Source organism: Podarcis muralis, chromosome 9 (genome assembly GCF_964188315.1).
Source record: "Podarcis muralis chromosome 9, rPodMur119.hap1.1, whole genome shotgun sequence".
NCBI classification, from domain to species: domain Eukaryota; kingdom Metazoa; phylum Chordata; class Lepidosauria; order Squamata; family Lacertidae; genus Podarcis; species Podarcis muralis.
Window position 1 is genome coordinate 61,494,966 of NC_135663.1, and position 26,268 is coordinate 61,521,233.

Genomic DNA, 26,268 nt, shown 5'->3' on the forward strand with positions numbered 1-26,268 from the left:
GCTGCAGCCTCGTGGCGCGAGAGCGCCTGACTGGACAGCGCCCGACTGAGGCAAAAGCAGGCTGCTCGCCTCCAGCTGCCTTTTCCATAGTGAAACTCCGCCTTCCCCTCAGCCTCGCCGAAGAGCGGCGCCGTCACTGCGCATGCTCAGTCGCTCTCCCCCCCCCTGCACCCCGGGGGAGGAATGGAGAAGAGGTGGGCGGAGCCTCGACGCCAGAGCCGCGCCCGGGCGGACTGGGGGAGATTTCCTGCGCGCGCCGCAGACGCCCCAGCAGCCCAGGCGCCCCAGTGTCCCGGGACGCGGGTGGTCTCTTCGCCCAGGGATGGCTCCTCAAGGACCGGCCGCGACGCCCGCCTACCCGGCTGCTTTCTTCCAAGCCGCGTCCGCCCAGGCGGGCAACCGCTCGGCTCCCGGTGGGTGCGGAAAAGGCTTCCTCCTTCTGGGCGCAGACTTTATATTTTGCATTTTGGGATGGGGAGGGGAAACACTGGGGTGCAGTTGTCTTTTGCCCTCCATCGTGGGGGCTTATCTCTTTCTCTTCCCCATGAATTTCCGTTATTCATCTGCTTTTCCCCAGCACTTCCCAACTTGCTGTCGATTAATTTTTTATTTTCACTCCCGCCTGACTTTTGAAGCCCTCCCTCCAGCCCCGCTCCCTTGCTTCTCTCTCACAGTCCTTGCTTAAGGTTGGCGCCACCTTTTTTGTTTTTAATTTTCCCAACTGGGCCATCCTGTTATGCAGAAACTAAGCTTTTCCTGGCAGATTAGCAAGCAGGAGCTTATCCCTTAGGTGGATCTTAGCTGCTGTATGTCAGGCTGCTGTCAAACCCACAGCAATGGGGCAGTTGTTGGTGTGTGTGTGTGTTTTAAATTGCACGTCCGATTCTAGTTCAGTCTTTTTCTTTATAGGGTTTTTTTCTTTCTTTCCCCATAATCGTTCTTCCGCAGCCAGAAAGTAAATACATCCATAATCGTTCTTCCGCAGCCAGAAAGTAAATACATGATCTCCAAGGGTTGGGCTTGTTACAACCTCCGTTGTGCAAAAGGACAACATCCTGCTTCGGCCGCTGAGTTCAAGTTCATTTCCAGAGGCTATTTTGACTCCCAGCCAGCTCAGCTGTGACACTGTGCTTTAGGGCATGTGCAAAGAGCCACTAGGCTTTTTCCAGATAACCACAGCTGTTCTTGCACTCTCTAGGATTAAGACTTTGAGACTGGTCGACTCTGCCTCACTTCATAAAGGGAGTCGAGGCGATATATACAGAACAATCAGCAAAATGTGCCTCACAAGTCGTTGCATTTTTCATTCTTTTTGCAACCAATCACTGGCTTCACCTAAATCTTGGTTCCAAAGAAATTATTCATCCAGAAATAGCACTTTGGTGTCTTCATTCCCCAGCCCCCTATTGCAATCCTTCTGCTGTTTCTTGCTGTGTAATTACTTCTGAATAATTTCAGTTATCCTCATCTTATTACCAGGTTTACAGTGAAATAGTGCCAGATGCCCACGTTACAAGATTCCTCCATGGGAGGCACTTATTTGTAGGAATACTAGAGTGTAAATTATGTGTAAATCAATTCTCTGCAACAATATCACATGTATTCATTTTTCTGCATGCAAGGAAGTTCCAACTGAGTGCAATGAAACAGATTGCTGCATTTGGGAAGACTGTCACTCAGATTGCATGCTGATTCCTTAACATACAGGATTTTTTTTTGCAATGCCTCCGTTTACTTCTCCTCAGTCAAAAGTTCAGTCCACTTAATTGTGCCCCACTTAGCTAGTGCATGTTCAAGATAACTAAAAAGAAATTACATATCTGCTTTATTTTATGTGTTAACCACCTTTGTGAATGTACTTTGAAGGGTAGTTAATAGTTGTAAATTTCATTATGTTTATCAATATATTTGTATGTGGAGCTGTGATGGAAAGATATAGTTCAGTGAAGCAGCTGCAGAATTGGGTTGGTAAATGGTGGCAGATAATCTATGTTAATATAAAGTAAAAAGTAGCCATTAGTGTGTCCCTCCTTTAGTATTTTTAATTCATTTCTGCCCTCTATCACCTTTTCAAGTTCTCTATTTTACAGGATACTAAGTCACGATGGTTGGAGTCTGTCTGCTTTCATAACTGTCATTCTTTCCTATAACAGCAATAGATCATAGAACTGTGACTCATTGGTGTTGTGTTATGGAGGATTAAAACGGTTACATTCGTTGGTTAATTAGTGTTTTTTGGGATGGGTTAATTTAGCGAATACTTTTTGTGATTTGCTGATAGTGTACTATGTTGCTGAAAATCAAGGGTACTCTCTCTCTCTCTCTCTCTCTCGCAATCTGCTAATTCCCTGTTCTGGATCTTAGACACAACACTGGTTGTTGGAATAAGGAAATCTGGCCTTGGAGTACTTGCATTAAAACCCAAACACTATTAAATTGTCTCATGTACAGCTGCTCCTTCTCTACCATCTCCCTTACTTTTCCCCACCCTCAGTATTTTGAGCTTCCCTGAGCTGTTTACTTGTAGTACGCAGACCGTGCAATGAGAGCCTACTTACGGGCTGAAACTGTGTTGGGTTTTGGAAGGTGAAAATGAAACTGTTCATTGGCTGAGTTACATTGGGAGTTGTTATTGGAAATCTGCAAAACTTTTTCTGTGGACTGATGTGGTCAGGGATAGCACAAATTGTTAAAAAGTGATTAAACTGGAGCTCATGCTTTTCTTGTGGGTGTCTTGTATGGCTGTATTGCCATGAAGACATTTCCTGTACATATGTTTTATGTATGCATGTAGCTGGCACATACATTTTTAGACTAAATAGCTCAGTCGGGTTGTGGGTTCAAGCCCCAAATTGGGCAGAAGATTCCTGCATTGCTGGGGGTTTTGAGTAGATGACCTTCGTTGGTCCCTTCCAATTCTACAATTCATTGATTAGATGATTCCGTATGAGGGATCTGATTTGCCACAAAATGTTGCAGTTTGAAGTTTGCCTGCCGGCCTGGCCTTTTTTCAGGGCATTGTATTATATTTCTCCCCCAAACCCAGTTTTTCTATTTTTAGTCCTCACAACAGACACTTGACATTCTGAGCATGCTCAGTCGTTGTTTGGTTTTCTCCCAATTTAGGTTTTTCCCCCTGAAACGATTTCTATTTCTGCAAATGACTTGGGCTCTCTCAGTCATGCTAAAAGCTCCTTGCCTTATTTCGGCTATATAATCATATTATTATGATTTTCTATACCACTTTATATTTTAAAGAAAACAAATCTCAAAGCAGTTTGCAACACATCAAAACATCAAACAAAACAATCCAGAATAAAACAAATTTACAATGAAAGTTATTTCAATGAAAATATTTTAGATCCTTCTCTAAGTGACATTTGGCTTTCCCCATATTTATTTACCTAATTAATTTATAGAGTTGCCCTGTAGCAGAAGTACTCTAGGAAGCCAGTGTGGTGTAGTGGTTAGAGGGCTGGACTCAGACCTGGGAGATCAGGGTTCAAATCCCCATTCAGTCAAGAACATGGGTAGGCAAACTAAGGCCCGGGGGCCAGATCTGGCCCAATCGCCTTCTCAATTCGGCCCACGGATGGTCCGGGAATTGGCTGGTTTTTACATGTGTGGAATGTGTCCTTTTATTTAAAATGCATCTCTGGGTTATTTGTGGGGCATAGGAATTCCTTCATTTTTTTCTTCAAAATATAGTCCGGCCCCCCACAAGGTCTGAGGGATAGTGGACTGGCCCCCTGCTGAAAAAGTTTGCTGACCCCTGGCCAAAAAGTTCACTGGGTGACCTTGGGTCTGTCACAGTCTCTTATCCTACCTCACAGGGTTGTTGTAGTAGGGAGTAACTGAGGAGGGTGTGAACCATGCAGTGCTTTCCCCCCTAGTAAAATAGGTGCCAGTACTCACCATGAAGTTGTTTCAGTGCCACACTTTTTGACAAAAAAGGAGATGTGCCGGTACTGCATACCCTTAGAGTACTCCCTGGGGGAAAAAGGACTGTATATATGGGATATAAATCAATAAATAAGCTTCTGCTTACCTGCTTAAGAAAGCCGGAGGGGCCGGCCAGCCAGCCAGCGATGCAAGTCACCATCCTAGCATCCAGAAATCTCCACGTGGTTGCAATTGGACCCATGCCAGTCACAAAACATGCCTGCGCCTGGCTAATTTTGAACACTGCAGAAAAAGCTATTGCCGTTTGTTCTGATTTGGTGGAAACAGCAGGTTTTCCTGGGAAAGTGGAAAGTGACTGGACAAGCCCTTGGAACGAATCTGTATATTCCAGGAATGTGCATATTCCTTTACCTTTTTTTTTTTTATTCCAGGAAGGTGTTTAGGGTTCTTGGAACAACGATCAGGAAAATGATTCTGTTTCCATTCTCCATCCTAATGAAAGTTGATTGGAATAAAAAGTGTGGCGCTTATAGCAAGAAGGATAGCATTTCTAACTGGGCCTACGCTCTCTGGTTCTCCTAACCATGAATTAGAAATATTTCTGGAACTGGTGGGGTTGAATGAGAAGCAGTAACTGGTGGTGAAGAGAAACCAGGCCTTGTTTTCCTTAGATAAACATGGAGCTACATACTGACTGCTTGCTTGGTGTCAAAATAGAGTTTTGCCCTTTGAAAGCGAACACCAGTAATTTCTAACAAGCCAATGTGTGATTCTCAGGTTCATTTCAATTTTCTACTCCTTTATATTCAAGAATGAGGTGCTGAAAAATTCGCCTGTCTTTTGTAGCCTCCAGCTTTGCTCTTAAGTTTTCTTGGCATAGTTTGATCTAATGATATTCTGCAAGGTTGATGTATTTCATAACGTCCTCTTTTCGTTGCTGTAACCAGAATTTTGTTACGTTTGAAAGAAGAGCAGGATTTAAACAAAGCAATAAACGATTGGCCCACACTTAGTATGTTATGCATATGGCTGCTGAAACTGACACATGTTTAAATCGGAACTTGTTGTTCTTCTATGTACACATTTTGCATCAATCTACAGTATGCTCATTAATTTATTTTTTCATTAGGTACTTTGTCACAAAGGAGTGCATCTCAGCAGCTGTGGGGGAGGGGAATATGTGGCGCATTCTTTTTGCATTTCTTAAAAGCTCCGTCATTGCTTTGAAACTTTTGTCATGGAGAATTTATTTTTTGGTCCCATAAAATTATTGCATGTGCATGACAGATTTATGTACTGTGCTGGAACAGGATGTTTTAAGATGGGAAACTATCCATTATGTGATTTTTTTTTAAAAAAATCTATTGGCAAACAATAATTTTTTTAAAAAATTGGAGGCTTTCTTTCAATAATAAGAGGACATGGAAAATTAGGAACAGCTTGATTTGCAAGGTTATTAATGGGGCACATGCCAGAAAATTTGTGTCAGTTGATGATTAAGTGCTCTACATTGTAATTCTACAAAAAGCTGATTTGAGGGTTTTTTAGTGGACAAGTCTAGTCATACATTATGCCCACTGGCTTGCTTTGTTCACCTGAAATTTCATGCATGTTTCTAAGTTGATGGTTCTAATATATTGCCATCAATGGGTTTATTAGGACAGGCTTGATAAGGTCTGGTCCCCTTTTATAAACAATAGGGATTGTGTGGATCCTCACATCTCTGTACCACATCATGGGAGAATGTGGGCGGGTGTGAATGCAAATTTACCTGTGGGTTGTGTTGCGTGGTGATCCTCGTAACAGGAAAATACCTTACACATTTGTATGTACATCACCTTTTAAATCACATTGTAAATGTGTTGGGTTTGAATTGTGTTATTGTTTAAAAACTTTTAAATAATTACAGGTTTTTTTTGGGGGGGGAGCAATGGGTTGGATCCAAAAATTCCCTCCTTCCAGTGGAAGTCGTCTTATGTCAGAGGAAGGGATCCTTTTGATCACCCGTTGGGCATGGTGCTTTACAAACTACAGTGGTACCTCGGGTCAAGTACTTCATTCGTTCCGGAGGTCCGTTCTTAACCTGAAACTGTTCTTAACCTGAAGCACCACTTTAGCTAATGGGGCCTCCTGCTGCTGCTGCTGCGCAGCCAGAGCCCAATTTCTGTTCTCATCCTGAAGCAAAGTTCTTAACCTGAAGCACTATTTCTGGGTTAGCGGAGTCTGTAACCTGAAGCGTATGTAACCCGAGGTACCACTGTATATGATGACAGGTCCCTGCCCTGAGGAGCTTACAGTTTAAAATTTTACCCCGGGAAAAGAACCAAGGAAGGTGATGGAAATGGTAGGTGGGATAAACAGGATGAGTGCACATTTAATTCAGTCGCCGGGAGACTTTCTGGACAGGGATGTATCTGGATATAAAAGCAAAGAGATAATCAGGTTAATGGGAAACTATGAAGAACCGTGAAACTATAAATGAGGTGCTTTTGCTGGATCTGGGAGTGAACAGGGTATTAGTGCAGGTGCTTATGTAGAACAATTGTGGTTGGAGTAGCGGCTGAGGCGAGTCATTATGGTAGCTGAATTTTGAATAGACCTGGCGGCTGGAACGAGGGGAGGAAAAAAACCAGGCTTGGCCTTTTCACTTGCGGCAGCATTAAAAGAACTGATTGCACAGAAATAAAATTAATGAAGGATATTATCATGAAGACCTAGGGAACAAAGGGAGTTAGGCAAGTGATAACTTTGATGGATTATCAAAGGCAGCAGAGAGGTCAGGAAGCAGCAGGAGGCGGCCATAGGCTGCAGAAACCCTTGGATTTACCAGTGAGGAAATGGTTAGTGGTTTCTGTGAATGGTAGAAGCGACATCGCAGGGAGAGAACAGCTAACGGAGAGAAAAAGTTGAGACAGCAGGAGCAAGCAGCACATTTCTGTGGCGGCAAAGGACAGAAGAGAATTTGAATGGGTAGCTACATAAGGGAGGATGGGTCCATTTTAACAGTGAAGTCAAGTATGGATAGGTAAAGGTAAAGGTACCCCTGCCCATACGGGCCAGTCTTGACAGACTCTAGGGTTGTGCGCCCAACTCACTCTATAGGCCGGGGGCCAGCGCTGTCCGGAGACACTTCCGGGTCACGTGGCCAGCGTGACAAGCTGCATCTGGCGAGCCAGCGCAGCACACGGAACGCCGTTTACCTTCCCGCTAGTAAGCGGTCCCTATTTATCTACTTGCACCCAAGGGTGCTTTCGAACTGCTAGGTTGGCAGGCGCTGGGACCGAGCGACGGGAGTGCACCCCGCTGCGGGGATTCGAACCGCCGACCTTTCGATCGGCAAGTCCTAGGCGCTGAGGCTTTAACCCACAGCGCCACCCGCGTCCCCCAAGTATGGATAACTTGATTACAATTACCTTTTGAGACTCACGTTACAGCTTTTCTTTTCTTGGCCCTCACTTCCTGATCCTTAACTAACCATACAGATGTATTTGTTGTTGTTGTTTAGTCGTTTAGTCGTGTCTGACTCTTCATGACCCCATGGACCAGAGCACGCCAAGCACTCCTGCCTTCCACTGCCTCCTGCAGTTTGGTAAAACTCATGCTGGTAGCTTCGGGAACACTGTCCAACCATCTTGTCCTCTGTCGTCCCCTTCTCCTTGTGCCCTCAATCTTTCCCAACATCAGGCAGTCTTCTCTTCTCATGAGGTGGCCAAAGTATTGGAGCCTCAGCTTCAGGATCTGCCCTTCCAGTGAGCACTCAGGGCTGATTTCCCTAAGAATGGATACATTTGATCTTCTTGCAGTCCATGGGACTCTCAAGAGTCTCCTCCAGCAACAGAATTCAAAAGCATCAATTCTTCGGCTATGAGCCTTCTTGATGGTCCAGCTCTCACTTCCGTACATCACTACTGGGAAAATCATAGCTTTAACTATACGGACCTTTGTTGGCAAGATGTATTACTTAATCCCTATTGGGCTAGCTAAAGGATGCAAGATGAACTTCAAAGAGATTTGTGATTTTATGGTTGGCTTATGTTTGTGTGAGAAGGGAAATCTAAATAAGTTCAAAGGTTTGCTTTCTCTAAACATCAGACTGATTTCTGCAAATCTTGGCACTAGGGTAGATGAATGTATCATTTACTGGAATGTAGCTTTACCTGGTGCTGAGATGGTTTTTTAAAATTGCAAAGTTTTTTTTTATATATAAAAAAATCCATCACTTGCAATTTAAAGTGCTACAATCCAAGCGTGACTGTTTTGATTCTACTAGATTGAACACTTTGGCTTATAGGGAAATTGCTCTCAAAAATTCTCTTGCCTGTGTCAACCTGGTGCCCTCTGGTGGTTGTGGATTACAGTGGTACCTTGGTTCTCAAACTTAATCCGTTCTGGAAGTCTGTTCCAAAACCAAAGTTAGTTTGTACTCTGAGAGAGAGAAAGAGAGGAGAGTTTGGACTTGATATCCTGCCTTTCACTCCCCTTCAGGAGTCTCAAAGCGGCTAACAATCTCCTTTCCCTTCCTTTTCCACAACAAACACTCTGTGAGGTGAGTGGGGCCGAGAGACTTCAGAGAAGTGTGACTGGTCCAAGGTCACCCAGTAGCTGCATGTGGAGAGCGGGGAAGCGAACCCGGTTCACCAGATTACGAGTCCACCCCTCTTAACCACTACACCACACTGGCTCTGGAGGGGTACCACATAGGCAGGGGCTGGTGTAAGAGGGCTGTCTCTGTCTATATGCATGTTCTTGGCTGGCAGGTGGGAGGCTAATGTTTACTGTTTTCTACAAGTTGATCAGTTTAGTGCCATGTTCATTCACTTCCCTCTCCTGTCTAGAGATGTGAAGGTTTAGAAAAAACAGCCCCCTCTTTTCACCCCCCCCCGGCCTCTTCTCCCATCATATATTACTAGTGTTACATCAGATGTAGTCATAGTTTTCTTGGCATTTACAGTGGTACCTTGGGTTACAGACGCTTCAGGTTACAGACTCCACTAACCCAGAAATAGTACCTCGGGTTAAGAACTTTGCTTCAGGATGGGAACAGAAATCGTGCAGTGGCGGTGCGGCCGCAGGAGGCCCCATTAGCTAAAGTGGTGCTTCAGGTTAAGAACAGTTTCAGGTTAAGAACGGACCTCCAGAACGAATTAAGTTCTTAACCCAAGGTAACCCCTGACTATTAGGTCCAGTCGTGGCCGACTATAGGGTTGTGGCACGCATCTTGCTTTATTGGCCGAGGGAGCCGGTGTACAGCTTCCAGGTCATGTGGCCAGCATGACTGAGCCGCTTCTGGCGAACCAGAGCAGCGCACGGAAACACCGTTTACCTTCCTGCCGGAGCGGTACCTATTTATCTACTTGCACTTTGATCTGCTTTAGAACTGCTAGGTTGGCAGGAGCTGGGACCGAGCAACCGGAGCTCACCCCGTCACGTGGATTCAAACCGCCGACCTTCTGATCAGCAAGCCCTATGCTCTGTGGTTTAACCCACGGCGCCACCCGCTTCCCAGCCAAGGTACCCAAGGTACCACTGTACTTAATACCTTATGTTAACTCGGTAATACTTATTAGCACCTCGTAAAATAGGCCACTACTTACATTTTTAAACTCACATAACACCCCCTCTAAGGTGCTCAGCTATATTCTTTAAAAAGGAGCCACAATGCAGCTTCTGTTTCTGTCTGGTGTTTAGTGAATCTTGTTCTCTTTTTGGAAGAGAAAGATCAGCTTTGCTGAGCGTTGAATAGCGAATTCAGCAGGAACAGAAGCAGCGTGATACGCCTTACATTTTGCTGTTCTGTTAGTACAGACAAGATCAGTTTCATCAACTATCTTTGTAAAGTCCAAAAGCTGTATTTATCAGGGTCGACTTGAAAATTCACAAAGAAGTGAGAGTTCTTTCATGTTCCAATATTTATCATCCACCCTGATGAGCTTTGGTGAATTCAAAACTCGCTAACCATATTCTTTTTTTAATAAAAAAAATTGGTCCTCCTAAAGATATTAACCACACACTATTGGACCAACATGGCTACTTTGATTTTATTGTTTTTTATCCCTCTCAGATTTCTCAATACTGCTTCTGCATGATTTCAGCCGATTTGGTTAAATTGGGAGCACAAAAGAAAATATATAAATAAAAATGCCCGTAAGCATCAAAGTTAAAACTTGTAAATTGATAGGAGCATAGAAGCCACTCAGCAAACTGCTTCAGTTTTTGTAAGCACCAGCTGCCATAGAGCGCATGCAAGGTTGGGCACTTGATCAGTCAAAAATAAAATGAAGTCGGCTGTGAATTACAGAAGGACAATTGTTCCAGGAAACTGGGAGATTATCTGGTATTCAGATCTAGTCCATAAGGCAGGAGTGATGAACTGCTATCGTCCAGTGGGTCAGATTATTATCTCCACCCACCCCTTTGGGCCAACTTCTTCAGGTAGTTAAGACCACTCTCCTGTCTGTCATCTGAAGGTGGTGGTTGTTTGTTCCCCACAGGGATGTACAGAAGGAGCAGGGCTAGCAGGATTGAGCCCTCTGCTCAACAGCTGATGAGCAGAGGGTTCAATCCTGCTAGCTGGAGGGTTCTGCTTTGCCACTGCCTGGGTGACATGCTGGAGAAACAGTACCCAGCAGGATCAAACCACGAAGGTAGTGCTGCCCACCCTGTGGAACGCCCTCCCATCAGATGTCAAAGAGATAAAGAACTACCTGACATTTAGAAGACATCTGAAGGCAGGGAAGTTTTTAATGTGTGACATTTTGATGTATTTTTAATCTTTGCTGGAAGCCGCCCAGAGTGGCTGGGGAAACCCAGCCAGATGGGCGGGGTACAAATAATAAATTATTATTATTATTACTATCATCATCAGCTAAAAACTGTTTAATCCACTGACCGCCTTAAAGTAAAACACAAACATATATCTAGCGGCTATTCACTCTTGTTTTGTGACAGAACTTAGGAACTTATCAGGATCATTTTTCTCACCCTGCGGAAAACATTTCTTGCCGTTTGTCTGCCAGCTTTTTGTTTTCTGCTTGCAAGCTTCCTCAAGGGCTAGATTAGGAAGATGAAATGACATCATTACTACTATTAAAGAGCGGAAAGCCTTGTGCCTTTACTTTGAGTAGAACTTCCTCCTGATAGAAGGCGCTAGCTTTAGCCAGCTTGCACAGACAGACTTGTGGGTTAGCAGCATGAAAATCTGACTGACTTTCATCACCTGTCTAATTTAGTTTGCTCCTCGTCAGCTTAGGTCTCTGAGAGCAGTTTCTTCATATTTTAGTAGAAAAATAAAGATACTTGGTGCTGCAGAAAGTCTCATTTTTGCAATTATAGTCAGTGGTGCTGCAGAAAGTCTCATTTTTGCAATTATAGTCAGTGGTGCTGCAGAAAGTCTCATTTTTGCAATTATAGTCAGTCAGCCAAGAGAACTGTCTCCTCTTGGCTATACAGTGGTACCTCGGGTTAAGTACTTAATTCGTTCCGGAGGTCCGTTCTTAACCTGAAACTGTTCTTAACCTGAAGCACCACTTTAGCTAACGGGGCCTCCTGCTGCTGCCGCGCCACCGGAGCACGATTTCTGTTCTCATCCTGAAGCAAAGTTCTTAACCCGAGGTACTATTTCTGGGTTAGCGGAGTCTGTAATCTGAAGTGTCTGTAACCTGAAGCATATGTAACCTGAGGTACCACTGTACTTCATTATAAACATCTGTTTTGTTACACCTCTGCTCCACCCTAGGCATATATCTGATGGGGTATATGAACCTCCAGGATGTATGGGGTATTAGGGAAGAGGAAGTGGTATTACAGGGACGCAGGTGACGCTGTGGTCTGAACCACTGAACCTCTTGGGCTCGCTGATCAGAAGGTTGGCAGTTCAAATCCCCGCGACGGGGCGAGCTCCCGTTGCTCCGTACCAGCTCCTGCCAATCTAAGTAGATAAATAGGTACCATTGTGGCGGGAAGGTAAACTGCATTTCCGTGAGCTCTGGTTTCCATCATGGTGTTCCGCTGCGCCAGAAGCAGTTACCGTATTTTTCGCCCTATAGGACGCACCGTCCCATAAGGTGCACCTAGTTTTTTTGGGGGGAAATAAAGGGGAAAAAATTATTTCCCCCCCAGGCGCGGGGCTGGGGCGGGGGAAGCCTGAGCTTCCCCCGACCCCAGCCCCCAAACAGGCAGCTCTCTGCAAGCCGTGGGAGCCCAGCGCTGGCTCCCGCTGCTTGCAGAGAGGTCCGCGAAGCCTGGACGCGCTGAGCTCGGCGCGTGCAGGCTTCAGCATGCAGGCAACTCTCCGCAAGCAGCTGGAGCGCTCCCACTGCTTGCAGAGAGGTCCGTGAAGCCTGGAGAGCAGAGGGGTCGGTGCGCGCCGACCCCTCTCGCTCTCCAGGCTTCAGCGAAAGCCTGCATTCGCCCCATAGGACGCACATACATTTCCCCTTCATTTTTGGAGGGGAAAAAGTGCGTCCTATAGGGTGAAAAATACGGTAAGTCATGCTGGCCAACATGACCTGGAAATTGGTCTGCGGACAAACGCAGGCTCCCTTGGCCTGAAAGCGAGATGAGTGCCACAACCCCATAGTCGCCTTTGGCTGGACTTAACCATCCAGGGGTCCTTTACCTTTACCTTACTTAGTACAGTGGTACCTCGGGTTAAGAACGTAATTCGTTCTGGATGTCCGTTCTTAACCTGAAACTGTTCTTAACCTGAGGCACCACTTTAGCTAATGGGGCCTCCCGCTGCTGCCACACGATTTCTGTTCTCCTGAATCAAAGTTCTTAACCCGAGGTACTATTTCTGGGTTAGCAGAGTCTGTAACCCGAAGCGTCTGTCACCTGAAGCGTCTGTAACCCGAGGTACCACTGTACCTCTGTTGGGGGACACGTCATTCTCCTTCTGTTTGTCCACCTTTGTCCCCACTCAACTCTTACCTGTAGCTCCTAAAAGCTGTCAGCATGTGACAGCAGCCACACCCTGGGAAATGACTTTGACTAAACCGGATGAAGGTAGGCAATGGGTCTCAAACGCTTGGTGAGTTAGGGAATTCCTATGTATTCAAAGTCAACCTCTGGCAGATTGAACGGATGGGACCAATAGCCGGTTCAATGGTTCATAAGGCAGTTTCTGCATGTGCTGCAGAGGGAAGTGAGGGGCAGATGGGGCTCATCAACCTGGGAGGGTAGCCCATCTTTGAGAAGGAAAATTCTGATTCTAAACCTCCACTGCCTTGCGGGACATCTTAAGGAGGAGAAAAGGCCAAGGAGTAAATCCTGCACAAATCCAGATTGGAATCCCTAAGACGGTTGGATGGCTCTTTGTATTCCTCCTTTTGGCAACTCTTGCAGCCAAGCTGGTGCCAAATGTATTGCTTTGTTTTCCTTTGGACCACATCAGAGATGCCGGGAGGGGGGTTTTGCCGCCTGGGCAGCCCAGGACCTCCATGCACACTGCCCAGGTTTGTGCTCTCTCGAGGCAGAAGGATGCTAACAATAGTCAAGTACTGCTGAACTATGTAAGGAAGTGAGAGCTGGACCATAAAGAAGGCTGATCGCCGAAGAATTGATGCTTTTGAATTATGGTGCTGGAGGAGACTCTTGAGAGTCCCATAGAGAGTTCCTTTATCGTAGCACTGAACCGCAGAAACATTTTCCTACATTGCTTTTTCCTAGCGTGTAGCAGATCAAACCTATCCATTCTGAAGGAAATCAGCCCTGACTGCTCACTGGAAGGACAGATCATGAAGCTGAGGCTCCAGTACTTTGGCCACCTCATGAGAAGAGAAGATTCCCTGGAAAAGACCCTGATGTTGGGAAAGATTGAGGGCACAAGGAGAAGGGGACGACAGAGGACAAGATGGTTGGACAGTGTTCTCGAAGCTACCAGCAGGAGTTTGACCAAACTGTGGGAGGCAGTGGAAGACAGGAGTGCCTGGCATGCTCTGGTCCATGGGGTCACAAAGAGCCGGACATGACTAAACAACTAAACAACAACAACAACTGCTGAACTGTCTATGATGCGATTGACTACGCTGTTGGATTCCTTATGTGATTCTGTTTGTCAAAAAGAGAGAGGAACCCAAGGAGGGGGGGAAATGGAAGCTACACATCAAAACCACAGTTTTGTCTAGGAATTGGTGTGAACTCTGGCAGCCTTCATAATTAGCACATTGCAGATGAAGGGAAACCATAGCTCTGAATTTCTGTCCACCTGCGGACAGACCGTTTGATCTAGCCCAAACATCAGAAGCAATGCTGGCTGTTCAGCAGGAATTCAAATTTGCAATTTTTTCAAAAACCGGGAATATATAAATATTGCTTGGGCTTTACCATTAGAAGCTCTGTGTAAATAAGTGTCTCTGCTGGTACTGTAGTTTTGTGAAGAAGGCATGATTAAATATTAGGGTGTTAGAAATTAAGTGGAGGTGTAAAGTAGAAAGGGCTACAGCTTAGCTTCCTTCTAGAATAAGTGAAGAATTCAAAGAAAGTGTGAACTATTCCAGTTTTACTTAAAATGTCACATTTTCTCTTTGTGTACAAAGATAGTCTGGTATAACTTGAAATATTGCATATTACATTGTGGGCATTTCTGAAGCACTCAGAGGCTTTATACAGGCTCCATTTTCTTTCTTTTTTAGCATTTGGAATAAGCAAGCTAATGTACAGCTGCTTGTCTGCTTTCATTTCAACTCTTCTCAGCACTTGGCTTTCTCAATTTCACTCCTGTTTCCATGGTTCCTTTGGAGACGGAGGCATGGCTGTGACAATGGTTTTTCCAAGGTTTTCTGGCGCTGGTTGTCATACAGAGTTGCGAACCATTGCTGGCCACTTTTGAACAAAGTAGTATGGTGTGATTGTATGAATTGAGTCAATAAGTTTGATTATATATTTCAGAGAGCCAGTGTGGTGTAGTGGTTAAGAGCGGTAGTCTCGTAATCTGGGGAACCGGGTTCGCGTCTCTGCTCCTCCACATGCAGCTGCTGGGTGACCTTGGGCCAGTCACCCTTCTTTGAAGTCTCTCAGCCCCGCTCACCTCACAGAGTGTTTGTTGTGGGGCAGGAAGGGAAAGGAGAATGTTAGCCGCTTTGAGACTCCTTCGGGTAGTGATAAAGCGGGATATCAAATCCAAACTCTTCTTCTATATATTTCCACAAGCAAGGCCCACTTCTTGTTGATGAATGCGTTCTTTTAATGCATAAAAATAACGAAACATTGTAACACATAATAATGCAATGCCGTGGATAAATCAAATTTATAATTACGTTGTTAGCTCTATAATTAAGCAGAACAGCTAAATTAAAGTAATTTTTTATATATATATAAATTTTTATTAGGGTTTTTACAATATTACAAAATGAAAAAGAAAAAAGGAAAAATACAAAATAAAAATAGTTAAAAACAAATCAATCTTTTCATCACTTATCTTTCATTTACTTGTTTCCTGGACCTCCTCATACCTCCCTTTTTTGTATTCCAGTTCAATTTATTAGTTCAGCAGTTTCTTTCCCTCTTTATTTTATCCTGATCTTTAATCTTAAATTATTATAACATTAAATTTTTACTTATAAAAAACCATTTTTCATATTCTTTTATACCATTACAGCTAGAAACCACTTAATTTCAATCCAACATCATTCTAACATTCATTAAATTAAAGTAATTTAAATAATTGCATAATAGAATTCAATTTTACTTCCCATCAAAATGAAATACATACTTGGCTACAGTATCCTGGATTTGCTCATCTGGTGCCTTGCTTTTGGAGAACATTTAGTTTCTGGACTGGGAAGCGCTGTAGAAAGCATAAAATATCAGCATTGCTGTACAAATCTCACTAATTTTGTAGTCTTTCTCCCCCCTTGTTTTCATAGGGGTCCCTCGTACCTTGGCAAGCCATAGTGCAGATGATGTTGCCAATAAGCCTGAAAGTGGATCGCCAGGAAATGGGCAGCACCCCGAATATATTGCATATTTCCTGATTCCTGTCTTTTTCCTCATGGGACTCCTGGGGGTTTTCATCTGCCATATGCTGAAGAAAAAAGGATATCGCTGTACAACAGAATCTGAGCAAGAGGAGGAGCAGCTGGGGGAAAAGATAGGTAGGCGAGAATGATTTAAAAGACTGGTGCCTGTGCTGATGTGGAAATAAGGAACAGCAAGCAGTAACCCCATTTTTATAGTGCTTGGATCAGAGGCCCTCAAACTATGGTCTATATACCACTGATGGTCTGCAAGCTCTGTTCAGGTGGACCTTGGAAACTTGCAAAACTGTGCTTAACCTTGCAGTTGTTTTACCGTATTTTTCGCTCTATAACACGCACCCGACCATAACACGCACATAGTTTTTAGAGGAGGAAAACAAGAACAAAAATTCTAAACAAAACAGTGGATGTATGATTTTTGTGGTTCAGACATGTGATCTGACGGTGACTTTGGGGTAGCCCAATGCAAAAATCCTGAGGATCCATGTGGATCCATGCTTTGTAACCACATTTTAAGTGGGGAGGGAAGGAAAAGCACTCAAGGGACAAGGAACACACGTGGGGTGTGTGGAGAAGGATGCTGTTAATAATGCAGAAGAGGGGTATAAGAGGAGAAGGCTCCTCTCCTCTCCCGCTTTGCTCCTTTAAAGGCTCTGCTTCTCTCCCTCCTCCCCGGCTCGCTGAAAAAAACAGCTCTGGACTTGTGTAAGCGGCTCCTCTCCTCTCCTGCTTTGCTCCTTTAAAGCAAGCAGGCTCTCTGTCCCTCTCTCCTCCCCACTCAGCGGCTCTTCTCCCGCTTTGCTGTTTCAAAGCGAGCCACGGAGGAGGGAAAGAAGGGGAACCATGGATTCTCTGCTCAGGACTGCAGCAGATCCCCCCGCCATCCGTAGGCATTCGCTCCCTAACACGCACAGACATTTCCCCTTACTTTCTAGGAGGAAAAAAGTGAGTGTTATGGTGCAAAAAATACGGTATTTATTTCCCTGATGACCAGAGCCAGATCATTCAGCAGGTTAGCAAGGTTTTGGCCCAGGGCCTGTGATTTTCATAATATGATACCTGTGTAGTTTACTAATTTCCCGTAACTATTTCCCGGCTTACAGTCGTACCTCTGCTCCCAAACTCCTTGGGAGTCGAACGTTCCAGCTCCCGAAAGATTGAAAACCGGAAGTGAGTGTTCTGGTTTTCAAACTTGTTTTGGAAACCAAATGTCTGCCACAGCTTGTGCTATTGTTTCTGGCACACCTGCGTAATTGGAAACCAATCGGAAGCCTTGCCTTGGTTTCCAAACGTTTCGGAAGTTGAACGGACTTCCAGAACGGATTCCGTTCGACTTCCGAGGTACTACTGTATTGCTGAACATAATCCAAGGCCAGAACTGATAAGCATTACACCTGAACTTCACAGAATTGTCCACAAAAACAGGCCATCTCCATCACACTGGGAAAGCGAGACTTCGGTTATTAAAATAAGTTATGTGCATACGTTTTATTTTTATGGCAATAAAAGTAGTCTTACCTTTCACTCTGAGTAAATTTCATCAATATGCCAAATGGTAACAAACAGTGCAACTTATGATAAAGCAGCAAAGTAAGGTTTGATAAGGGGACACGGGTGGCGCTGTGGGTAAAACCTCAGTGCCTAGGACTTGCTGATCGCATGGTCGGCGGTTCGAATCCCTGCGACGGGGTGAGCTCCCGTTGCTCAGTCCCAGCTCCTGCCCACCTAGCAGTTCGAAAGCACTCTTAAGTGCAAGTAGATAAATAGGTACCGCTTTATAGCGGGAAGGTAACGGCATTTCCATGTGCTGTGCTGGTGCTGGCTCACCAGCTGCAGCTTTGTCACGCTGGCCACGTGACCCGGAAGTGTCTTTGGAAGGTGCCGGCTCACGGCCTCTAGAGCGAGATGAGCACGCAACCCTAGAGTCGGACACGACTGGCCCGTACGGGCAGGGGTACCTTTACCTTTACTAAGGTTTGATAAGGAGGAAAACATGGCATTATTGCAATTTTTCTATTCCTCCTTGCTCAGGGAGACATTGCTCCCCACCCCAGCCACCATAGCTTTAACTTTACCAGATTCTTTACATCTCCATTCCTGGTTGGTTATTTATCCAGCCCACAAGCCAAATCTTTCTTTCTCTTTCCAGAGCTGAACGAAAGTACGAATGATAATGGTGACACCGTGGGGAAAATAGTTGACTACATTATGAAAAATGAAGGTATGCAATACGGCTATTTAAAAAAATTGAATGTGCAGGTCATGAGGAACCTCTGTCCCACAGCCTCCCCTCCTCACTATGCCTCCCATCTGCAGAATTTAGGCTTGTTTTTATTAGGCTTCCTTTGGCTCCAATTGGAGGCATCAGTTAGGCATGTATCAGCAGCCAGAGGGGAGGGGGAGGAATATTTATGAACCATATGCTGCTAGATCCACAAAGATCACCCCCTGGCAATCATTTTTTTCTCTCCAATGCTTTTCTCAATCAAAATGGCTTCAAGATACATGTGTAAATGAGAGAGAGCAGGAATGGAGGGGGCAAGGGGGGGGAAGAGACCCCTCCCACTTTTTGAATTGCCTCTTTTCACCACCAATATGCAGCCTTTGGAAGTAATGAAGGCATTTAATTTAGGACTTCTAATTCACAGCACGCATCGTATACACTTTCTCATTCATACATGCCAAAGAGAGATTTCCCCAAGGATTCAAACTGCTTTGGGGTCAGGAGTAGAACGAAAGTTATTTGTGGCATGTTATCTTATAAGTGTGCGTAATGTCCAAGTTAGGCCAGCCACGTTCAAAGAGATCAACCCCCAAATGTTAAGTATTTCTTATTTATGTAATTCTTGCAGCTAACGCTGATGTTCTGAAGGCCATGGTGGCAGATAACTCTGTATATGATCCTGAAAGGTAAAAGCTTTTTTTCATTTTATGCTCCACATTCAGGGGAGACAAGATGTTAATGGTTTTTGAGGTTGTGGCAGAAGGCAGTTTGTTTGAAGTTTGCAAACGCAGGCTTTCTCAGACAGATTGTACTGTAATAGTGAAGTTCTTAAAGTTTCATGTACGTGTCTTTAAAAGTTGGGTGCATGTTACATTAAGCTAGAGATAGGGGCATCTTTTTACAAAATTCCTGTCCCTGTGAGTTAAGAAATATGCTCGCACATATGCATGGACCTATAATTGCATCATCAAGGTAAGTGTTCTGGCGAACTTTAACAATTTAAACATCCAGTAGAGCAGGAGAGAGGGGGACGCGGGTGGCGCTGTGGGTAAAAGCCTCAGCGCCTAGGGCTTGCCGATCGAAAGGTCGGCGGTTCGAATCCCCGCAGCGGGGTGCGCTCCCGTTGTTCGGTCCCAGCGCCTGCCAACCTAGCAGTTCGAAAGCACCCCCGGGTGCAAGTAGATAAATAGGGACCGCTTACCAGCGGGAAGGTAAACGGCGTTTCCATGTGCGGCTCTGGCTCGCCAGATGCAGCTTGTCACGCTGGCCACGTGACCCAGAAGTGTCTGCGGACAGCGCTGGCTCCCGGCCTATAGAGTGAGATGGGCGCACAACCCTAGAGTCTGGCAAGACTGGCCCGTACGGGCAGGGGTACCTTTACCTTTATATATATATATTAGCACCTACATCTTAATTTTATATTCTACAGCAGCACAGGGGCCTTGTAGAAAAACGTGACTGTCTGCCCAAACCCAGAGAAGGATGAAGGATGCTGTCACTGAGGTTCTCCCACCACCTGACATTAGGCAGGTGGTAACTGGAAATGTAGGGGACACAGGTGGCGCTGTGGGTTAAACCACAGAGCCTAGGACTTGCCGATCAGAAGGCCGGTGGTTCGAATCCCCGTGGCGGGGTGCGCTCCCGTTGCTCGGTCCCAGCGCCTGCCAACCTAGCAGTTCGAAAGCACCCCCGGGTGCAAGTAGATAAATAGGGACCACTTACTAGTGGGAAGGTAAACGGCGTTTCCGTGTGCGGCTCTGGCTCGCCAGAGCAGCGATGTCACGCTGGCCACGTGACCCAGAAGTGTCTCCGGACAGCGCTGGCCCCCGGCCTCTTGAGTGAGATGAGCGCACAACCCTAGAGTCTGTCAAGACTGGCCCGTATGGGCAGGGGTACCTTTACCTTTACTAGAGCAGGAGAGAGCATGAGGAGGCAAGGAAACATAGTTAGGTGAAAGAATATGTCTGGTTACACATACTTGAACTTAGGCTGTGTACAGACGCAAACATTTGAAGGATGGGGGAGAGTTGTTCTGGAAGCAGACTCACTGTTCAAACCATTTTCCCTCCAGGGTCTCACTCAGGAGAAACTGGCATTGCAAGTTTGTTGAGAAGCCAGCTGTGGATTGCCTTGTGCTTGTGACAGCACCTGCCCTCCACGGCTGGCATTGTTTCCCCCCTCTTTAAATAGAGATTTTTTTATTGTTGTTATATTTTTCTAAAAGGTGATGAATGTGTACAAGCAGCACTGTAGATTGTTGTTGTTTAGTCGTTTAGTCGTGTCCGACTCTTCGTGACCCCATGGACCAGAGCACGTCAGGCACTCCTGTCTTCCACTGCCTCCCGCAGTTTGGTCAAACTCATGCTGGTAGCTTCGAGAACACTGTCCAACCATCTCGTCCTCTGTCCACCACATGTCCACCACCATACCACACTACGTTTCTGTCCTGTAACGTTCGTGTTTTTTTGCTCTTTAAATATAGCCCTACTAGTCCGACTACGCCAGGCAGTCCGACAAGTCCAGTGTCTCCCTCATCGTCCGGAGGCCCTCAGCTGAAACACACTTGCCGAGGCCGCCATTTGCATACGGTTGGTGGAGTAGCCGGAACAGGTGACTGTAGCCGCTGCAATCAGAAGAGGTGGCACCTGTTCAGTCCAGCTAAAAAATCCAAAGAACCAAGAAGAGCCCGGCATGGGGAAGTTACAGTGTTGTCTGTTGGAAGGTGTGCCCATTTATAATTTCATTTTAGGTGAAACTATGACTTGATTCTCAGTACTGTGGTGGATTCGCAGTTTCGGTGGCGTGCATGATCGTACTGCACCTTCACATTAAAACTCTAGTTTAGGGTTGCCATATGTCCAGGAAATCTTGGATATGTCCTCTTTTTTGGACATGCCCATCTGGGGGGGGGATTTTTACATTTTAAAGGAAATGCCTTGGTTTTTGGTATTAAAGGTCACTGTCCATCACACTTTCTCCTACTAACTTGAACATTTGGGGTGTTGTTTGTTTGTTGGGTGTTGGCTCAGGTATGGCTTCTGCCAGCCCAAGCTGGGGGAAAAGGCCTCAAGCTGTCCTCTTTTTTGCTCTTCAAGATAAGGCAACCCTACATCTAGTTTAGTTCAGCTACAATGTGAAACAGGCCATTCTATCTCTTCAGCAGAAATTGGCCAGCTTCTTTCCTGTGCAGGCCTAGTCCCTCGTAATCTCGTGCTCTGCCTGATTCCCTTTACCTTCGCTTCTCGCAGTGAGGGAACCGCCAGAAGGCCCTTGGAGCTGGACCTCAGGCTGAACAATAGGGGTGGATACACTCCTTCAGGTATACTGGGCCGAGGCCGTTTAGTGCTTTGAAGGTCAGCACCAACACTTTGAATTGTGCTCGGAAACGTACTGGGAGCCAATGTAGGTCTTTCAAGACTGGTGTTATGTGGTCTCGGCGGCCGCTCCCAGTCACCAGTCAAGCTACCGCATTCTGGATTAGTTGTAGTTTCTGGGTCACCTTCAAAGGTAGCCCCACGTAGAGAGTGTTGCAGTAGTCCAAGCGGGAGATAACCAGAGCATGAACCACTCTGGCAAGACAGTCTGCAGGCAGGTAGGGTCTCAGCCTGCGTACCAGATGGAGCTGGTAGACAGCTGCCCTGGACACAGAATTAACCTGCGCCTCCATGGACAGCTGTGAGTCCAAAATGACTCCCAGGCTGTGCACCTGGTCCTTCAGGGGCACAGTTACCCCATTCAGGACTAGTGAGTTCCCCACACCCGCCCTCCTCCTGTCCCCCAAAAACAGTCTCCCAGCAAGATCATCTGTCTTACGTCTTTCAAAGTGATAAGCCCCTCAGTCACTTCAAAACTAATACAATTGTAAATTTAGAGAAACCTTTCCTAATTTTGCAGGCGCGGTAGTGAAATGCTGGATTGCTTTAATAGCTCAGCTTTGTCCCAACAGATTTAGAGTCACAAAGGTGGAACACAAATCTGCTTCCAAGGAACGTAAGAACTTGATGTCTGTCAGTGGCGTCGAAAGTGTCAATGGTGAAATGCCGGCTACCCCTGTCAAAGAAGCCTCGAAAGAGGCGCCAGTCACACCTGCTGCCAAACAGGTACCAGGTGATCAGCGGCGCACTCCTGCCAAGCAAGAGGATAGATCGAGATCTGGCTCAGCATGACAGTTGGACCCAGAAAGTGATGGGAGTCCAAGCAGAGGTCAGTATGTTGTCAGTTCTGAACGTAGGACTTGAAATAATTTATAGGTAGGTTTATAAAATGGAAGATTGCCATGTTTCTGACAAAATTCAGGTCTGTGAGGGATAATATCATTACATAAACTCCAAAAACGTCGTTTGTCTCTAGGTATTAACGTGCTGAGGGTGGCGCTGTGGGTAAAAGCCTCAGTGCCTAGTGCTTGCCGATCGAAAGGTTGGTGGTTCGAATCCCCGCAGCGGGGTGCGCTCCCGTTGTTCGGTCCCACCGCCTGCCAACCTAGCAGTTCGAAAGCACCCCCGGGTGCAAGTAGATAAATAGGGACCGCTTACTAGCGGGAAGGTAAAAGGCGTTCCGTGTGCGGCTCTGGCTTGCCAGAGCAGCGATGTCACGCTGGCCACGTGACCCGGAAGTGTCTCCGGACAGCGCTGGCCCCCGGCCTCTAGAGTGAGATGGGCGCTAGAGTCTGTCAAGACTGGCCTGTACGGGCAGGGGTACCTTTACCTTTTATTAACGTGCTGGGACGCGGGTGGCGCTGTGGCGCTGTGGGGTAAACCTAGGGTTAAGCCTAGGACTTGCCGATCAGAAGGTTGGTGGTTCGAATCCTCATGACGAGGTGAGCTTGTCAGCATCGCCCTTGAGCCAGTGCCACCAACTGGACTCATACACTGGGCCAGGCGAGCTGAGTAGCACTTCCAGAGACCACCTTCTGCACAGGAACAGGTCAAAGTGCTGTGGACTCACAGCTTAGAGTTGTGAGCACCGGATTCACTCCAACAAGAAGACAGTCGTCGCATAGCAGAGTACAGCAGAGCATAGCAGAGCATAATCGACTCGGAGAGCAGCTCTGTAGAATACCTTCTTTATTCTATCTACAACTATAATACACAACTATGTACAGAGCTAAATGAGGTCTAAACGAAAATGCTGAACTGCACTGAGTGTCTGCAGCTGCTCTTAGTAGCAACCTTATCTATACACACGATCTCTCTCTAACACTCAGTCTCTCTCTCTCTCTCTTTGATGAGAGGCTGGAGCAGAATAAGTAGAGAGTAGAAACCGCCCCCTCCTCTCTGGAGAATCAGCAGAGAACACCAGCAGATTCTTGGATATGGGAGGGGTGAAATCTCCTCATCGCTCCTGTTGCTCGGTGCCTGCTCCTGCCAACCTAGCAGTTCGAAAGCACGTCAAAATGCAAGTAGATAAATAGGTACCGCTCCGGCGGGAAGGTAAACTGTGTTTCCATGCACTGCTCTGGTTCGCCAGAAGCGGCTTAGTCATGCTGGCCACATGACCCGGAAGTTGTACGCCGGCTCCCTCGGCCAATAAAGCGAGATGAGCGCCGCAACCCCAGAGTCAGCCACGACTAGACCTAATGGTCAGGGGTCCCTTTACCTTTATTAACGTTCTGTCTGTGGAGATGCATGGAGATAATGGGTGGCATTATCACTTTGATTCAGAGCAGACCTGTTGGAATGAATGGACCTAGCGTAGTCATGTTCATTAATTTCAGTGGGTCTACTCTGAGTAAGTGTCCCTTGAAAATGTGAGCACTGAACTGCAGAATATTGATGCTTTGTACGATGATCAAAGTTATTGGGCCAAGTTTAATATTAAAGGAACAACAACAATAACAAATTATTTATTCTGCGCCCATCTGGCTGGGTTTCTCTCCACTCTGGGCGGCTCACAACAGAATATTAAACAGAATAAAACATCAAACATTAAAAACTTCCCTAAACAGGGCTGCCTTCAGATGTCTTCTAAAAGTCAGATAGTTGCTTATTTCCTTGACATCTGATGGGAGGGTGTTCCACAGGGCAGGCACCACCACCGAGAAGGCCCTCTGCCAAAGAGATGCACGTTGGAAAATGGCCGTTTGTCCCTTAAAGTGAGGCAAGTTTCTGTTTCTCTTCTCTTGCAGATGGAGGCTTTTGAGGAAAAGCACACACAATAGCTTTGGGGGAAATTCAAAACTGGGACACTGACGTCTCCGAAGAGAAGTATATAAATGCACTAGCGCTGCGCATAATTTTTGTGACTGAATCCACGCAGGTTTTGGTCCCAGGTATTTTAAGTGCTCTAGTAACTAAAATTTTAAGGACAGTTCAGTTATTTGACAAGTTACTGGTGCACACAGTCAGCAATTTTTATATTTATAAAACATTATGTTTTTCCACTTCGAATAAAGTTGAACTGAATGAAATCCTTCTTAGAAGTGACAAACAGTAATCAGTTTGCCAAGATGCCTCTGCTGCCATAGTGCAATGTTAAAGTGTGTTGTCGTGTGTTTGATGTACCAAGGAGCAAAGTCTGATACATTGGCTGTTTCTGTAAGGGAGGTGACCAAAGTCGAGCTATATTTTGCATTTATTGCTAAATGCCAATGATTGCTAAATTAAGCATTGCTTAATTGTATTTTCTCAGTATACTTACACAATTAGCGTTTTTGTGCTCAAAGCAACCTCTACGACAGGCTTCCTCAACCTCGGCCCTCCAGATGTTTTTGGCCTACAAGTCCCATGATCCCTAGCTAGCAGGACCAGTGGTCGGGGATGATGGGCGTTGTAGTCCCAAAACAGCTGGAGGGCCGAGGTGGAGGAAGCCTGCTCTACGATCTCTAACAAACCTGTTTTGGTCATGAAACTTGATAGATGTTGTATTAAATCTTGAAAGAACCCCAAAACACCATATTCTGCTCCTGCAGATTTGTGATTGAATTACTGCGGAGGCAGTTGATGACTTTCTGCATGCATTGGCCTTAAATTATTGTCAATTTTTTTATTGATAATTTTATCTTTTTTTTTTGGTAAACCGCTATGAGGTTTTTGTATAATCAAGCGGCGTATTAATTTTATGAAACAAATAAACAAATATATATAGAGAGAAATATTTTTACTTTTGGTTGATGGTGCTTTTCAAGGCAAACTTTGAAGGCAATGAACCTTCTGAAATTCTCCACTAGTGGCATGTTTCAGAGAAGCTGCTACCGTTCATTGCCCAATGGCCTCTAAACTGTGAGGAATATTTTTCATGATAGTGGTAGGGCATTATCTGGGAAGATAACCGATTAGACTATCAGAGTTTAAAAAAACAACCTCACTCTTTTCTTTGCAACAGATTCGCTGTATATACATAATTAATTTTATAAAGATGCCCAGATTAGGAAGCTGTCCACTCTAACAGTAAATAAAATCTTGTCAGCTTGAACCAAGCAAAAGTAGGAGGTTGCAATTCAGAGATTTCTGGTTTTTTGGGAGCACTTTCCCTACCCCTATGTATTTTAAATTAGGATCTGCTAGCGGAAATTCATGCACATCAAGAAATATATTTGTAGCACAATGGAAATGGGCTAATATAAAAAGTGTGAGAAGTAATACTTCAACTTTAACCAGGGCTAAACCCTATAAATGTGTTTCAGGGAGGGGGTTATTGTTTCATTTTCGTTCTTGTTTTTATTACGCGTTTTGTGTTTTTTATCTTGTATTTTTGTGTTGTGAGCCACCACCAGCTCTATGGGTGAAGGGTGGTATATAAATTTAATAAATAAGGCAAAATAAAAGAAACCAAAGCCTGTTTTGAAAATGCTGCATGTACTTTTACTCCCTCCATTTAAGGTTTAAAATAAAATGGCAAAAACAAAAAACAAACAAACCCCAAAGCCTTATTCACATAAGCATAATACAAGTTCTGTGGGCTTCATAAACCTGAAATTTTATCATAACAACAACACTTAACAGTAATGGCTTCGAAGTAGACGAAAATGTAGGTTGCACTGTATTGTGATAGCTCCCTTTAAAATTAGGTATGACTTGGTTAAATAAACAGACCCCTTGCCAGATATCCAGTACATTTGTCTAGGACTGAGCCGAACAGGAGGAGGAAAGCACTTTTTGCAGAAAACGTTTGCCCATGAATGAGGGAATGAAGAATACCCCTTACCCCAAATTGGCTTTTTGATGTTGT

The 26,268-nt window shown here is 45.3% G+C and overlaps 1 protein-coding gene across 1 annotated transcript; it reads left to right on the top strand.

Moving 5' to 3' along the window:
• Positions 1 to 214: 214 nt before the first annotated feature.
• Positions 215 to 25,194, top strand: RELL1 (RELT like 1). The gene is made up of 7 exons (XM_028744065.2): positions 215 to 413; positions 15,768 to 15,995; positions 18,028 to 18,099; positions 18,731 to 18,788; positions 20,585 to 20,824; positions 22,049 to 22,305; positions 24,227 to 25,194. Exons 1-6 carry the CDS (start codon positions 323 to 325, stop codon positions 22,266 to 22,268), a joined length of 909 nt encoding a protein of 302 aa, XP_028599898.2. The 5' UTR covers positions 215 to 322; the 3' UTR covers positions 22,269 to 22,305; positions 24,227 to 25,194.
• The last annotated feature ends 1,074 nt before the right edge of the window (positions 25,195 to 26,268 follow it).